The sequence below is a fragment of the Corapipo altera genome, unplaced genomic scaffold (genome assembly GCF_003945725.1).
Source record: "Corapipo altera isolate COAL_440 unplaced genomic scaffold, ASM394572v1 56, whole genome shotgun sequence".
NCBI lineage: Eukaryota > Metazoa > Chordata > Aves > Passeriformes > Pipridae > Corapipo > Corapipo altera.
This window is the reverse complement of record NW_020884896.1, coordinates 11,104,136-11,120,781: the sequence shown is the minus strand read 5'-3', so window position 1 is coordinate 11,120,781 and position 16,646 is coordinate 11,104,136. Positions and strand designations below refer to the sequence as shown.

General features: G+C 48.6%; 1 protein-coding gene across 4 annotated transcripts in view; it reads left to right on the top strand.

Annotated features, from left to right (window-relative positions):
• AFAP1L2 (actin filament associated protein 1 like 2) overlaps positions 1-10,491 on the top strand; it is a 69,731-nt gene extending 59,240 nt beyond the window's left edge. For all 4 annotated transcript variants that reach the window (XM_027648185.1, XM_027648184.1, XM_027648183.1 and 1 more), the window contains 13 exons: positions 159-338; positions 887-976; positions 1,758-1,842; positions 3,060-3,164; positions 3,805-4,016; positions 5,652-5,797; positions 6,404-6,515; positions 7,189-7,428; positions 7,517-7,694; positions 7,935-8,102; positions 8,374-8,555; positions 9,178-9,300; positions 9,657-10,491. In XM_027648185.1, the coding sequence (XP_027503986.1) occupies positions 159-338; positions 887-976; positions 1,758-1,842; positions 3,060-3,164; positions 3,805-4,016; positions 5,652-5,797; positions 6,404-6,515; positions 7,189-7,428; positions 7,517-7,694; positions 7,935-8,102; positions 8,374-8,555; positions 9,178-9,300; positions 9,657-9,683 (1,848 nt within the window). In that variant the 3' untranslated portion in view covers positions 9,684-10,491. The remainder of the gene's footprint in view (positions 1-158; positions 339-886; positions 977-1,757; positions 1,843-3,059; positions 3,165-3,804; positions 4,017-5,651; positions 5,798-6,403; positions 6,516-7,188; positions 7,429-7,516; positions 7,695-7,934; positions 8,103-8,373; positions 8,556-9,177; positions 9,301-9,656) is intronic.
• Positions 10,492-16,646: the final 6,155 nt, after the last annotated feature.

Here is a 16,646-nt window from a genome sequence, read left to right as displayed (position 1 = left end):
TAGGACACAGCTTTGTAAAACCTATAGGACCTTTTTGTGTTCAGTGTACTTAATGCATGTAGTTGGCACTGAGTCACTTACGGGGTTGAGTTCACACTGATGAGTGAGAGTGAAGGCTCCTCCTCTGCCTCTCACCCCCTCTCATCTTCCTTCCCCAGTGCTACAAGAGCTCCAAAGACCACAGCCCTCAGCTGGATGTGAATTTGCTGGGCTGCACTGTCATTCACAAGGAAAAGCAAGTGAAGAAGAAAGAGCACAAGCTGAAGATCATTCCCACGAATGCTGACGTCATTGTGCTGGGGCTGCAGAGTAAAGACCAGGCAGAGCAGTGGCTCAGGGTCAGTGACACTTTCAGGACTTACCCTGCTGGTGCTCCCATGCTTTGCTGGGAGACCATAGCTTATCTCAGCCCTGTCCTTGTGTGCTCTGGCTCCCTTCCTTGCTGCAAGCCTTTATACAAATATACCACTTCATTTTCATGTCCTGGGATAGCTTCTTCCTGCAGCTCCCTGCCGCCTTCGGCATGCTGGAGTCCATGTAGGGGCCTCCCAGCACAGCTGCTATGACGGGGGAGATGTCTGGCGTGGGTGCCCAGCATAAATTGGCTTAGGACAGGGGTGGCCCTTCCCCTGAGGCAGCAGCAGAAGAAGGAGCCTTCGTGGAGCCCAGGACGGCAGCGAGACGACGGAGCTGCCTTTGCTGGCAGCCTCTCCTAGCTGACTTGGATCCAGCAGTTCCTGCCAGCTGCCTGCTGCAACACCAGGACAGACCCCAGGGTCGCAGGGACTGTAAACCACGGGTTTCCCAGGCTGCTGGGTGGGGGAGAAGTATTGATCCTGTAGATCCTGCAGCTCTCTGACAGGCTATGGCTTCCCCTTCTGCACAGGTAATCCAGGAGACCAGTGGTCTGCTGTGCGAAGGAGGCAGTGAAGGCAACCAGTACATCCCAGATTCACAGCGCCTCAGCTACCCAAAGGTACATGTTGTATCTACAGAGAGAACTAGCACTTAGGCTTTTTAACCCTGTTCCTTCAATAAATAACAGTGTAGGTGCCCTAATTTTACCTGAGCAAAGACTGATATGAGTGTAACCAGACCCCTGTGCTGCTGAAAAGGAGCATTATTGGAACAATCTTAATTTTCCTTTGCAATCTTAATTTTGTTGCCATATCATTCCCCCCAGATTGACTCAACATGTGGGTCTCCACCATACAGGGCAGCAGCCACTATCTCATCCAATGGGATGTTTGTGTTCACCAAGAGCTTTGGGAGGGACATAGACTCTTGGACACCAGGGCTTGGGCCATCTCTAGTCCAGGTTTAGGTGACAGTACCCTATGAGCAGCTTGTTTCAAAACAGAGGGAGGAGAAAGAAACTTTTTTAAGTCTCTGGTGCACACCCAAAATGGACCTGTTTGGGCACCTGGCTGGTTCCTGTGCCCATGCCCCCCTACAGGGACTGTCAAATGCCCCTACCATCCAGGCTGCAGGGTAGGAGGCCAAAGGGTGACATCACCTCAGAGGTGAGCCCAGCTGGGGGTGTGTGTGTGCTGGATCTGCCCATGCTGAGCTCAGGAACAGTGGGAAGGGCACAGTGAGAGGGAACCAGCAGGGGATGTGTGGGTGTAAGCATCTGCTACGGAGAAGGTGGGACCTTGTAATATAAGAGAGGGGGGAAAAAGGTCCTTGTGGCACATTCTGTCTGGAGGAATGGGTCATGTGCATCTGCTGAGCTTGTGTCTGGTGTTTGTTGACAGGTGGAGGTATCTGAGAGATACTCTGCAGCCTCTGAGAGCGGGAGCAGCACGGATGGCCACCCAGAGACAGCTGAGACAAAAGATGGTAAAACCTCACCCTGGGAATGACAGAGAGAATGGGCCCTTGACCCTGTGTGAGGCGAGGGTTTGTGTAGCTTTTTCTGTCACTGCCACCTCAAGTGGACCTGATGCAGGGTGAAAGCTGTGTGTGCATTCACTGCCTGTGAATTTGATTTCAGTTTGATTGTGAGTTTGACTACATTTTTCATAATGAAGTAACAGGTGGATGTTGAGGTTTCTGAGGATCAGGATAGGGCTTGAGAAGCCTGGATGTGATTCCTGGTCTACCACAGAGTTTCTACATGTCTCTGGGCGAGTCGCTCTCGGACAGTTTGAGATGGCATAACTGCCAACTGAAGTGACTTTCCTCAGAGATGTCTGCAGAGAAACGTGGAGTCCTTTGTGAAATGCTGAGCTGCCCCCAGTGGGAGACTTACACCTTCACACTAGGGTGAAGCTCTAGTGTGAAGGTGTAATTTAAGCTGGGGCAGGTAAGTACAATAAAAGAGGAAATGGTCTATTAGAAAGATGTGGGACCCATCTCTATATTGGAGAGAGATAAATCCATGCTGGGAACCCACTGGAGTCACCCAGCAAATGGACTTCAGCTGCTGAGTCCCTCTATGCTTGGACTTCGTCATTTTGTTATGACAGTGGGAAGGAAAATCTGGACTAAAAAAATCCAAGTCAATTTCTTACCAGGATTCCCTGATGATGACAGAACCTTATGCACACACTGACTGATGTGCTCAGTAGGAAAATGCTGAAGAGACTCTTTGGATGTAAATTTTCCCTCTCCCTACCTTGCGTCCCTCTTTTATAGAAGAAAAGACTGAATGCAGTAAATGTTTATGGTTAATGGTTTTTAATTCAATTCTTTGTAGTATAAGAAAGTGAAGGGAGATTTGCACAGCAAGACCCATGCAAAGAGCCTTCCCACTGCTCCTACAGCAACTGGCCTTTGGTCAGAGCTAACCCAAGTTTAAGGCAATATAGATGAGAATCTCCAACAAATCACTAACTGAGCTTACTGGTGCCATCTTGCTCATCGACTCCCTGGGCTTGAGACTATTACAGCCTGTCCCTGAGTCACAGGTTTGTCCTCTGCAAGGGATGTCTGTGCTGTGGGTGCAGGACAGCAGTACAGGCAGCTTTGGGGCAGGACACCCAGCTGGGACAGCAGGCTGTGTGTATGGCTGTGAGCTGGGAAAGCCATGCATGTGTCTTTTTCATTTCCGATAGTTAAGAAGAAGGGCACAACTGGCCTGAAACTGAGCAACCTGATGAACCTCGGGAGGAAAAAGTCCAGCTCCATGGATAGCCCAGAGAGATCCTTGGAGACTTCAAGTAAGTGGCAGTGTGATCCCCTCTGCAGGGACCTGTCTCAGGGCTGGATCTCAGTGTGCAGGGCAGGATGAGCACCAGGCATCATCCTCCTCAAACATGCCTGTGTCAGACTGTCCTGCTGTTGGCAGCAAAGAACCACAGTCTGCTTGGTCCCTGCCAATAAATCCAAGCAGATTGTGGTGCCTCCTGCGCATTAAGGTGACTGTTGGGCTTACAAGGGCAGGCAATAGCTCGCAGGGTGACCCAAGAGGAAGGGCAGGTAATACCAGACATGCACACAGAGGACATCTGTGCTGCTCTTCCTTGACACCAGCCCAGGCTGTGGGAGTCCGCAGGGAGTTGTGTGGCCAGCTGGTATTTGACAATCTGGGGCCAACTTTGTCCAACCACTTCAGCCAACTTTGCTGCTCCAAACCTAAGCTGAATTTCAAGAGTCTCATTCTGAAAATATTTTTGGTTTTCACACTGTTTTCTATGGATAGGACAGCTTGTCCTTCTGCTTTTGCTCTTTAATTTTGCCTGTGGCTTTGTGTTGTGTAGTGGTCTCGTAACTTACCCATTAGACATCACCAAAATGAATTCGGGTTCTCTCAACTGGAGGGATGGAAAATATGTCTAAGTAAACTCTGTTTGCTTGCAGGTTACCTGAATGTGCTAGTGAACAGCCAGTGGAAGTCACGTTGGTGTCAGATAAAAGATGGTCACCTCCATTTCTACCAGGACAAGAACCGAAGCAAACTGGCTCAGCAGCCCTTAAGTCTGGCAGGTTGTGAAATTATCCCAGAGCCAAGCCCTGATCATCTCTACTCCTTCCGCATCCTGCAGAATGGGGAAGAACGGGTCATTTTGGAGGTAGGGTGTATATGTGCAAGAAAGCTCTGCTTTAAGTCATCAGCTTGGGTATCTTAGTAGGTCTAAATGCCAGTGAGGTCCTCCAGAGGAGCCCTCAGTCCAGCAAAACAGAACCTGAAGTGTGGGACTTGGGTTCATCTGCCTGTGGTCACCTAGGATGTGTCTCATCTAGCTGGTAATCCAGGCTGTGTCTGATGCTGGTGCCTCCAGAGGACCATTCAGCCTTCACCTTGGGCACTCAGAGTGGGATTAAGGGTCCTTTGGAGATGCCCATCTTTCTCTTTGAATACTTAAGTTCTGTGGACTGCATTCCAGATGGTTAATGTTAGATAAGAAAAATGTCACTTTAGGGATTTAAGTCTGTGGCTGGGAGGAACAGAGAACTTTATCTTTTAACAATGCAGTCCCAAAGCCATGGGTCATGCATCCCAAGTAAACTGATCATGGATCTGACCCTGAAAGTGCAAGTGAATTCATCTCCATCTGTTACTTTCCTTTGCCTGCATCCAGGACTGTTTATCTCTAATCTTAGTTCTCTCTGACGACAGCATGATTATAGTAGGAGGTGGACAATGTGAGCAATTTCCTGTATTTTTCCAGTGGGTGGAATATTTATAGCTAAACAACTGACTTTGAGGGCTTGCCGTGATGTTTTTGTTTAGCTTCTGGTGCAGGGTATGTCTGTATCTAAGAAATTTTGCCCAATTACAGATGTGAAAGTAGAGGTGCTGAGAAAATTTACATTTTGTGAATGGAAGAATCTGTATTTTGTTGGGATGTCAGACTCAATGTCAGACTCAATGTACAGACTGGCTGGCTGGCAGGCTTCCCAGGCACTGAAGTCTCTGCTAAATAAAACAGATTGAAAGCTTAAAATATGCTTTCCAGTTTGGAAAGTATATATATGTATATTCCCTTGCCCTGAATTTTACTTTGTGCTCACTGCTCTGACTCATTAAATCAAAGCAGAAGGTGGCTGCATCAGCCAATTCTTGCTTCAGGTAGAATCCCCTGCTACCAGGAGGTGCACATGGTTATTTGCTAGAGCCGACTTGAAGGCACAGTATTTAACTCTTCCTGTTGCAAAATGTCAAACTGCTCACTGCAGCTGGGAATTCGACCACGTTAAAGCAAGGGACTCTCTCCGATGCTTTAAACAATTTACTTCCCCTCTCTCCTTGTGCAAAAGGCCCTTGAAGGGGTTTAGGCTCTGGCATCAGGACCTCACAGGCTCGGGTCTCCTTGCCTGTCTGTTTTGGCAATCCCATTGCTGCACTCTGCTGGTGCAAAATAAAACCCGCACCCAAAACTGTTCCCAGCCAGCATCTCCAGCCCCAGAGACTTCTCTTACTCTTGTAGGCAGCTGAGTTAACACCGGTGAAAGGTAAATGCAAACTGACTAGAAATTTTAGGAAGGAGTTAAGCAAAGAGCTGCACGTATGTAGCTGCCAAATTTGTGAATCAGTCCATACACAGGGCAGCCTCGGATATATTATAAATACCCAGCAGTTCATCTTTCCCCTCGGAAGCCCAGAGAACTGCCAGCCTACTTCCCTACCCAAGGCTTAGCCAGCCTTAGCCTTGTGAGCGCAGAGAAACTGCTGCTGCAGCCTGTCCTGTCTGATCACCCTATAGGCAAAGTCCTCCGAGGAAATGGGCCACTGGCTGGGCCTTCTCTTGTCGGAATCAGGTTCGAAAACAGACCCAGAGGAATTTACCTACGATTATGTGGATGCTGACAGAGTTTCCTGCATAGTGAGCGCTGCGAAGAATTCCTTCTTGTATGTCAGTGGTAATGGGTTGGGGGCTGCATGGGGCTGGTAGAGGGAAGCAAACCTGAGCAGGGGTCTGTCCATTTGTGGGAGGCTGGCTGCTGTGGGAACAGGTGGTGAATTCACAGCTACAGCTCAGTCCCTTTCTTTAGAAGCTCAGTGTGTGACAATAAGAACACTTATTGTCCTACCATGGTGCATCTAGACTGAGCTGCAGCTTGGCCACATGCCCAGGTGGCTCTTGCAAAGGCAGGTTGGTGGGGTGGCTTGGTTGGGGGGTGCAGGGCTCTGGGCACGCAGCCTCCCAGTTCACCATGCCACTGGGGCAGGGTGATTGCACTGCTGTGGTGCTGTGGTGCTGTGCCCGAGGGCTGGGTGAGAAAGGAAAGCGTGGAGGGGAAATGCAGCTCCACTCTGGTGGGCACTGCTTAATGGGCAACAGGAGCAGTGATCCCACTGCTTGTATGGCTCTGCCTTCTCATTTCCTGCATCTGGTCTGCGTGGCTCTGCCCAGACCTCAGGACTGCTGTGCCAAGATGTCCCAAAATGCAGCACTGCAGAACCACACAGCAAGTCTGATCCCTCCTGATGGGATGTCCTGCTACCTGTTCACAGCCTCATGCAGAGGAAGTACTCTGAACCCAACGCCTACATCGACAACCTGCCCAAGGGCCGGGTGCAGCAGGAGGAGCTGTACGATGATGTGGATCTGCCCGACCTGCCTGTGGTAAGATGTCCAGTGCCACAGGCACAGGCCCTGCTGCAGTGAGCTCTGTGGGGACCATGGTAAACATCAGGCCATGGAGAGTTGCCAGCAATGAAAGGGGAAGATTTTCCCAACAGTGACAAAGGGGATTCCCAGACCCTGGGGAAATCCTGGTTTTTGCAATGGAGCAGAAGCAAATGCTGGAGAGGAGTTTCTAGGGAATGGGAAAGAGGTTTCCAGGAAGGTGCTATAGGAAGCTGGGATAAAATCCCCCAGTTTCCATCAGCAAACAGCATGGATTATGTCGTAATAGATAGTGGGGTTTTTGTTGCCTGTAAGGCCAAGTCCTGTGTGTAAGGGCAAGAACGATGGGTCGTGCTGGAATAGGAACTGTTATCCCGGGAAACGCAGAGAATCTGGCAGGGGTTGCTGGATGTACAGTGGTGTGAGGTACTTGCATGGGGCTGCTGCTACTACTAGAGACCTAAAGAAGGAGAGCAGGAGGGGCCTTTCCTTCAGTACACCAAAAAGCCTTGTATGGAATGAATTAGACAATGGGGTTTTAGTTTCTCTAAGGTTTTTGGAAAATACTCCAGATTGTGTGAGATGCCGCTGCTTTGCAGCAAGATGCTTCTTGTACTTCTGATTGCAGCAGATGGTCCTCCCTTTTCCGGGGAACATTCTCCTTTTGCAGGAAGAAGTACCCAAGAATGAGAGCAAATCAGAAGGGGACCAAGACAGAGTGTATCTGGATCTCACCCCAGTAAAGTCCTTCCTCCACTGTGCTGGCAGGATGTCATGCCAACCTTCTCCCCTTAGCTCACCATCTTTGGAAAGGGCTGCCAACAAGGCTGCTGCTGAGACCACAGCTGAGACAGCCCTCCTGACTAAGGAAGCCGAGCCCTGTACCAAGGCGATGGAGCCCTTGGAGCAGGTACTGTCCAAACTGTGGTGCAGGGCCAGGCTTAATCAGTGAGCCAGCTCCCCCCACCACATCATCTCACTTCATCTCCTCTCCCCAGAAACACCCAGAGAAGCCAGAGCCTGAGGAGGCAGTGCCACGAGTGCCTGCTGTCAAAATCCAGCCCCAGCAGCAGAGCATCGCCTTCCCCCAGCCGGCCCCCGAGGTGCCACCAGGCCCAGTGCCAGTGGGCAGCCCCCAGCTGGTGCCTGCACACCGGCCCAAGATGCCACTGCCAGGTGAGTGTGCTGCACAAGTGGCCAGGGAGTGCCTCAGCAGCAGGAGCTTGGAGGGAGTTGGTATCCTGTGGTTTGGCTGCTGCTGCTGTAGAGCAGCTTTACAGTGCCCAAGGGGCTGATGAGGCTCCTGGTTGCTGACTTCCCAGACCCTCGTGTGTGTTGTTTCCAAGCACCTGAAAAGGTTTTCCCTCCTGCTTTTTTCTCCCTGGCTGAGCTTGTTTTGGTGTGCTGTGTTTCCAGCAGCAGCAGTGGAAACCAAGCTGGGCAAGAACAGGACGGAGGCAGAGGTGAAGCGGTTCACAGAGGAGAAGGAACGACTGGAGAAGGAGAAGGATGAAATCCGGGCTCAGCTTACCCAGCTACGCAAGGAGAGACGGGAGCTGAAGGAAATGCTCGGGAGCAGCACAGGTAGAGCAGGGCAAAGTGTGATGTGTGGAAATGGCCCAAGGGATCACAGGGAAAGAGGGGAGCAATGAACCTGGGACCAGAAGGGCGAGGGGGAACTTGGTGCTTTGAGTCAAATCATGTAGCCTAGGTTGCACTAGAGCCAGAACTTGCTCTGCCACAGTCCCTCTTAGGGCAAAACATAAGGAAAATGTACAAGACATGCCCTGGTCCCTCCTCCCCTCATGAGCTCCCCAAGTTCCCGGCAGGCACCACGATACTCCTCCTTTCACAGACAAGAGCCTGGAGCAGAGACTGAAGGAGATAGATGAAGAATGCAAAAGGAAAGAGAGCCAGAGGGTGGACCTGGAGCTGAGCCTGGTGGAGGTGAAGGAGAACCTGAAGAAGGCAGAGTCTGGCCCAGTAACGCTGGGCACCGCAGTGGACACTACACACCTGGAGAATGCAGCCCCACGGGTATGTGGGGGGCACCCCTGGGATGCACAGCAGCTCTCTGGCAGCTAGGCAGTCACACTGTCTGAGCCTGCTTAATAATAATTAATAATACATCAGTATTATAATATGTAATCTTGTATAAAGTTATAGCATATATGTATTATCTAAGTATTATGTTATATATAACATACACAATGTAATAATCATCTAATGAGGTAACAGCAGTGTTGGAGTCATGAAAGGTGGTTGGGGCTCAGGAGAGTGGCTTAATTTTGTTGGCCTTGAGCAACACCCTCCAGGACTGTGCAGGTCTGGACGCAGCTCCTTCTGCACTCAGCTGAGCCAAGGGGTGATTTTTGCAGGAGGAGCTACAGGCATTTAAATTCCTTCTTGGGAACTTGGTTCCCATGAAATTAAGATGCTCACCACCTGAACCTTGCTCTGAACCTCTGCCTGAGTCCTCAGCACCCAAACACACCACACACACACACATCCTAGTGATGTTTTGAAATTGGCATGTCACTGAAACAATGTGCCACAGTACATAGATAGGACTGTAACTAGGAAATGGTGGGAAAAGGCAGCAATCTTTCTCAGTAGTTTGTAGTCATCATTATCTCTCTGATTTTTATTGTACATTCAGGTAAAAAGTGCCAGCCCAGCAAATAGCGCAGAGAACTCACCCGTCAACTCAGCAACGGCTTTAAAAAACCGGCCTTTATCTGTCATGGTCACGGGGAAGGGAACAGTCCTACAGAAAGCTAAGGTAACACATCAGTTGTACAGGAGAAAAATCCATTTGGGACAGCCACTGCTTTTCCCTCCTTGCAGTGGAGCAGATGGGCTGTGATGGGAGGGGTTGTGGGAGGTCTCATATCTTGGGAAGCACCCCTGACCAAGCACCATTCAGAGCACATCAGCCTGGTTTTCCTCCAGTCTTTTCACCTGGGTTTGCTTTGCCTGCAATTTAAATGAATAAATATGTGTATTGCTTATAATGAAGAGATATCCTGCAGCCAAAACCACTGAGGCACCAGATGATCACGTTGATTCTGTGCACTTTACAGCTACTGTGGCTTGCCAGATTTGCATTTTTACTAATTTGCCTTTATTCCTTGGCAGGAATGGGAGAAAAAGGGAGCTAGTTAGAAGCATGTTTTTCAGAGATGGACTAAAGACTCGAATTGCCCGTGCATGGCCCAGAGGATTCAACCATCTGTAGGTGGAGGTTGGGTGTGCAACACAACCACACACCAGGCACCTCCTCCACGTCGCGCCAACTCCTCAGACGCAGCAATGGACTCAACAGCTGCCAAAATGAGTTATCCCAAATGATCTTGCTCTTTTCCAGACAAATCCCAATCACGTAGCTAAAACAATAACAACCAGTGGCAATCCTTCCATCAAAGTCCTAACCCAGCTGATGTAAACAAGAATGTTACTGTACATAGGGGTGTTTTGTGTATTTCTACTCTGAAGGTTTATCAATGAGTTATTAAGGTTTCTATATTACTGACTGTAGTGGGTTCAGAAGGGGCCTCTGCTATTCTTTATACCCTGGTGGGTTTCAACCTATCCCGGTAAATTGCAGTGAACTAAAGTCTCACCTGCCTTGCTGCCAGTCATCATTCAGCTGCACTTCATCCAGCCTTCAGTCAAGGATGATTCCCACACCTGAGCAATGCTTGAAACACGAATGAGAAGCACACAGAAGCCTGTCCAGGGCCTTTTAATCAGTGTCCTGGTGCATTCCAGCATTTGCTTACTCCTACCAGCTGCAGATTTGACAGAGTATTGAGCTGGTCACCTTCTCATGCTGTAAGTTGTGTTACAGACTGGCAGCACCAAGAGCTCTGGGCAAAGAAGGTCTGTGAAGCAGATTCGGTTAATTTTCTTGAAGATCTTGGTCTCCATCACCTGAGGAGTTTGGTCTGGGAAAAAAAAAAAAAAAGAGAAATCATATTTGAAGGCCTGCTCAGTTCTTTTCTTGGAAAGGCGGATCTCAGTGTATCCTTCAGGGCTTGCCCTTTCCCAGGAGAGGGGAGGTAAAGCTGTCCCCATGCTCCTGCCCCTGCTGTAATGGTCTCTGATCCTCACAGAGCTGCAGCTGTACAATCTGCTGAAGACATCCCTGTGCAGAAGGGGCCCCTCCACACAGGCAGGGCTGAGCAGCCTGCCCTGCAGTGAGGCTGCACTGCCACATCTCTGGTGAGCTGCTGGCCATCTTGGTGCTATCACCCTTATTTCCAAATTATTAAACACTGGGCCCTGGCAGTGTGGCCCACAAAGCCCACACCTCTCTGCCCTAGCCACGCTTTCTAATGAAAATGTTGGATATTTGAAACTGCTAAACTTAGAGACATTGAAATTTGAAGAGGGGGCGGGTTGGCACAAATCTATGCACACTCTCCTCCCTTTAGCCTGCTGTCATCTCTGATGGCCTAGGGACACCTCTGCCTATCTCCTCTGATGGTCCTTCAGCCCTGGAGCCCAGGCTCAGTGACTCGGTTGGCTGTACAGGGCTGGAAGTGTTTTCCAACCCTACAAAGTTAAAGCAACACCAGTTCCCTAGCTGGGTTCTTCCTGGAGTCCTGTAGCTACACCAGTGAACAGCACCCAGAGTCAGGGTAAAGGCAGATAGGAAAAATGTTTTACCTTCCTCACCCTTGAAAATCTTTGACAGGCTTGAGATGATCTCTAAAGGGATGTTCCTTCTCCGCACAAAGGCCAAACAGCCAAGGGGTTGCACAGAGCTGTGAGATCTAGAGCTGGTGGTGGCACTGGGGTGAGTGAGAATGTGCCCAGAAGGGTACCTGGAAGCAAAAAAGGAGAACTTGCTCACATTTTTTTTTTTTACTTTAAAAGTGTCCACTGTGGTGCAAATAGAGAAATTGCTAATTCCAGACCTCAGGAGTAGTTTTATCAGCCCTAGCTGTCAGGTTGTCCCCGTGAAAGGACTTGCATGTAGGAAAAATTCATACAAATAAACCACTGAATCTTCTAGTTCAGGACCCTGGGGATTTCCCTCTCCACAGCACAGGAAGGCCACAGACACATGAAGCCTTTGTTTTGACCCATGATGAACTGGCAAGAGACCCTCTCTACACACTAAATATACATGTAGTACTATGCTCTCACCATACACCCACTGTCATCCTCCAGAAGTTGTCCAGACATTTCACAGTGGTACTGAGACAGCAATGGAGGAGAACAGCTCCGCTTTCCCCTCCACAGCCCAGTCGGCTTCAGTGATCCTGCTGGGATGTCTCCATCAGGGGATGGTAAACATAGGCAAGGCCTGAACAACACACTTCCCCAAAACAAGAAATGTTAAACAATGTCTCTGCCTCCCCATTGTTTTCCTAACTCAAGGCATTTCCTTTGTTGTAACTGTGACCTATCAAGTGGCGCTTTAGAGGGTTTTATAATAAAATGTTGAGTATATTATGTTACCAGTGTTTTTCTTTGTAATGTGGCTTGTCCCTGCTCTACTTTTCAGCAGATTTCAAGTATATCAAACCCCAACACTATTAGTTCCTATTAAGTTCCTTAGCTATGCAGCCTACAACTGCAATGGACTATAGCTTAAATAATTTATTCCTCTGTGATTGCAACATGAAGCAAAATAATTTTCAAAGATCTAACACAATGAAAAATAGCAGTTACCTCAACAATTTGTATGAATATATGTAATGGATTCCTGCCTGTATCTCCGTAGACAGCAGTCTTGCACAGAACCAGCCGTGAAAAATGCTTCCACTACCTTCCTCTGGCCACTAGATAGCAGCTGTGTGTAGGCTTAGCGCCTGCTGCAGTCACTGAGAACCAGGATGAGCTTTAGCTGGAAACTAAGGAAAAAAGTTAGTAGAGAAGGTGGTTGAGGCCAGTCTTTGGACACCAGACACCTCTGTGAAATACCTTTCAGTGGCTGTACGACCACTAGTTCCACTCCTGCAGAAAGTTTGGGAAGGCACTGTAGCTATGGCACAAAATCCTGGGGAAGGTCTCCCCTAGCCCACCCATTGACACAAACCTGCCAATGAGGCTGTTAGTGTCCTGCCAGCCTCTGAGCCCAGGAATCCCCAAAGCACAACTCCATTTAGAGTGGCTGGTTTTGTGCACTCAATGGGCAGCAGCAGCAGTTGCATTCCTCCTTCCCCAGCGGCGCTGCCCATCACCTATGGCTGATTTGGAACACCTGGGTACCAGCTCCAGCTGATAAAGTCACTGCTTTGTTAGTCACTCCCAGTGTAATTCTCACCTGTGCACAATGCAGCCAGGCCACTTGGGACCTGCAGTGTGTCTCATGCAGAAGAGAGACACTTCTGGAGGGAAAATTGCTGCTACAAACCATTTTTCTTAGCGAGTTTCTCACTTAAGTACCTCCACACTTCTTGCTGTGGATACATGGAACAACCGTATAAAAGCTCCTGGGGGTTCCTGATTAGCACATCAAGATTGCCAGTGGGCACACTGATTTTCAACTAAGAAGTGCCAGTTTTTAAAGGACGAAAAAAAAATCTCATTGGTGGAAAAGCTGACCTGAACATTTATGTAACTTGTCCTGGGTATGAATCAAATTAATTTATTTCTATTGAAGAGAGTAAGATTGCAGGGGTTTTCCAAGCTGAAGAAGCCAATTAACTTTAAGGGGAACATCAGCAGACCTCTTGCAGGATGACCTGGGTTTTCAGTACCCAGTGAGGGTGGCACAGTGGAATCCAAATCCCAGGTTCCCTACTGCAGCCGTTACAGTACAGGTACCATACACATTTACTTACCACCAAACTGCCATGATTTTGCTTGCTGAGGGAAGGTGGGACTAAAGGGGGTGACATCCATGAAACTTACTTAAATCCCAGTTTTTTAAAGGAGAAACAGGCTCCCTCCTGGAGCGACCACATGACTCGTGATCAGCCAAGGCTCACCCAGCAGTCCTACAGAGTGAGAGTAATTCATGGCTCTGTTAGTCACAGCAGCCCAGACATCTAATGATGACCTGGCACAGACAGCATCCTCTGCACTGCCTTGATGCCAGAAAGGATTTGTGCTGGCTTTGCAGGGACCCCACCTCCTCAGTGCCCTTGCCAGCCTCAAACATTGACCCAGCCTTAAGGGAATGAGCTCCCATCAGGTGAAGTCTCATTAAATATTTCTGATTGAATCAAAGCTAGTCTGAGAGATGAATTTAATAAGGAATCATGTCAGAGATCCAAGCCATTTACCTACTTACTCTTAATTAAAATTTGCAAGAGAAAGGGCCTAGAAATTAGCCAAGATTTTCAACTCAAATTTTTAAAAAGAAAATAAAAATAGCTCCAACAACGGCTCAGTGGTGTCCTGCTTGCCTGTGGGATCAGCAGGTCTCTCAAAGGCCATCCCATATATCAGCCTCTGTTACCAGCCTGGCTTTTCCGATCTCCTCCAAAGCTCCACCACCTTCTTACCTTGCAAAGTGATTTGTCCCATACAAAAAGGAGAGCTGGTGGGCACTGCCACTGCCAGAGCATCCATCTGAGGATCCATCCAAGGCTTCAGTGATCAGTCACATTCAGGAAAAAAGTCACAGCACCTGTAGATCCCTGACAGATGGGGATCCCTGGGGCACTCTGGGTACTGAGACCTCAGCCAGATGTTCCCAGAGCCGAAGGGCTGGGTTTAGAAACCAGCTTTCCTGAGCTGCTCCATGAGTTTCCAATTTTTCATATCATTTCTGCTTGAGAAACTGATGCACATGGCTAGATGTATCTCATCTAGCATTAAAATGTTGTCTCCAGCATGAGATTTTGTGGTCTGTGATTCCTGAATCCTACAGAGGTGTTTGTGCATCTGTGCTTAAAACAGCAGGATGGTAAAAACACAAGGTTTCCCCAACTCAGGACCCCGGCGAGCATACTTTGTCCCAAGGAAAGCCCCCACGCACTAAAAACATACCTACTATCTGTGCATTCAAATAAAGAACTCACAAACTAAGATTACATCACAACACATTTGCCACAAGGCAAAGTTCTCAGCAGCACTGTACAACTACCCTGCAGGAAATGCCTTTAGGCACTTGTACGAGGGCAGGTAAGCATGTCCCAGCTCCAGAGCTGTGTGCTGGACAAGGTAAATGTGCTGCTGTTTGAGAGGGCAGACTGATCCCATAGAGGACAAATGCCTGTGAGGAGAGAACTAACGATGCTGTTAGACAAACAATGGCAGAGAAGCCCCCAGAGCTGCAAACCCCCCAGGACAGCGGGGGTGAGAACTGGGGTCCCTTGGACCCTCCACACAACACAGGATGTGCAGGGAGGCTGGGGAGACTTTTCAGAGCAGCCTGAATAGCCAGCTCCACAGACCCTTCTGTGCCATAAAACACGAACCAGGTCTTTGGTGTCAGCTGAGGGTCTGATCTAGCCCATTCTCCCCACGAGAAGAGAAGACTGACAGTTTAACAACAGAGGCAGTGCTGAGCTACAGCCATGCCTAAGTAACATTAATAGATTAGATTCTCTTTGTATCCCAAATGTCAGTCCTTCAACTAAGCCTCTATTCTGCTATGCCTTAGGACACAGACAACCTACTAAAGTGACAGTGAAAAGAAAGGAAATTCTCCTTTCTCCTAGCCTGGTTTCTCCCACAAGGCATCACAGTGCTGCTCCTGTCTCAGTGCCAGCTTTTATCCTTGAGAGTGCTTTCAGACCATTCATCTTTTGACAACAAACCTGCAGAGCAATTTGTGTCTCTCTTTGTCCATCTAATGTTACTATTCAAACATGGGGCCAGGACATCTGGGTGAGGGGATTTTTCTTCTGTGAACAACAGACAGTATTCTCATGAGCGCTGGCAGCCACAGTTTTTACCTCTGCCTCAATCTCCTCCAGACCTGCTCACGCTCTCTTGATGTGACAGACACCATGGGAAAGGCAGCGGGAACACAACACTGAGAACTGTGGGCTCTGGGGGAGTAGTTATGTAGATTTTACAGTTTCATGGGCAAATTGATCTCGAGCTACAGTGAGGCTGATGCTCCAAAGGATGCAGGCCTGTGGCCAAACTGTCTCTGGAGACGTGAACCGTCACAGCCCACCAGAGACAACTGCAGTGCTAGGAACAAGATCAGCTTAAAACAATGAGGGAAGGCAGGAATGCAATTCAGCTCAGCTGTCCAGGTTCAGGCCAGGACAAGCAGACTTTTCCTCAGCCAGCTCCAAAATGAGATCAAAGCGACATGGCAAGCTCTAAGCCATGGAAACAGAACCAAAAAGAAGAGGTGAGACTTGACCTGGGATAGGCAAAAGGAAGAAATAAGAGAAAGTATGCACCAGCAAAGGAGAGAGCAAAGAGATGGCCAGCAGGAGAAGGAAGAAAAGGGTGAGTGAGATCTTGGTCCAGGCCCCTTCCTCCTCTGGCCTACTCCCAGCATGCTGCAAAGGCACTCAAGAGGCTGCCCTGGTCCAGTCCCTCCAGGTCAGCCTGTGGCTGTCAGATACAAGTGCTGCTGGAAGGGGAGGAGTGGAGTTAAACCTCACAGCAGATAGACCAAGATCCAAGACCAAAAGGATGGTACAAATCATGGCTCCATCCAGAGCCTAAACAGACCAGACCTTTGTTGCAAATGGTTGGGCAATTGCCCTTACTTGGTGTGTTTGCAGTACAGGTAACTGGATTTGACCTGGGTCAAATCTAAAAGAAAAGCAGTCAACATACCTACTAAAAACCCAGCAACACACACTGAGTGCCAAAGCTCTGCTTTAGAGTTGCATCAATCATTAAACACTCTTTAAAACCTCTTCTTATCAAAAATATGCAGCTACAAAATGCCCATGAAGATAAACCATATTCAATCCTTCCAAATAAATTCAGAGAAGAAAACAGCATGGACAACTTCTGAAACAGAACAGAGGTTTGTAATCAGTTCTCCTTCCTCTTCTTTGTCTTCCTGCATATAACAAGCCATTCACTCCAGCACGTGGCTGCAAGTGTGTAATCTGTTATAGCCCTTCAGCAGGAGCTCCAGAATTGCTCAAGCTTCTACATATTTTGAAACTAGCACAAAGATCTCTCAAAGTCTGTTTAAAAAACCAATCCCATGGCCCTAGGACCTGGATGAGAAAATGTAAAATTCCA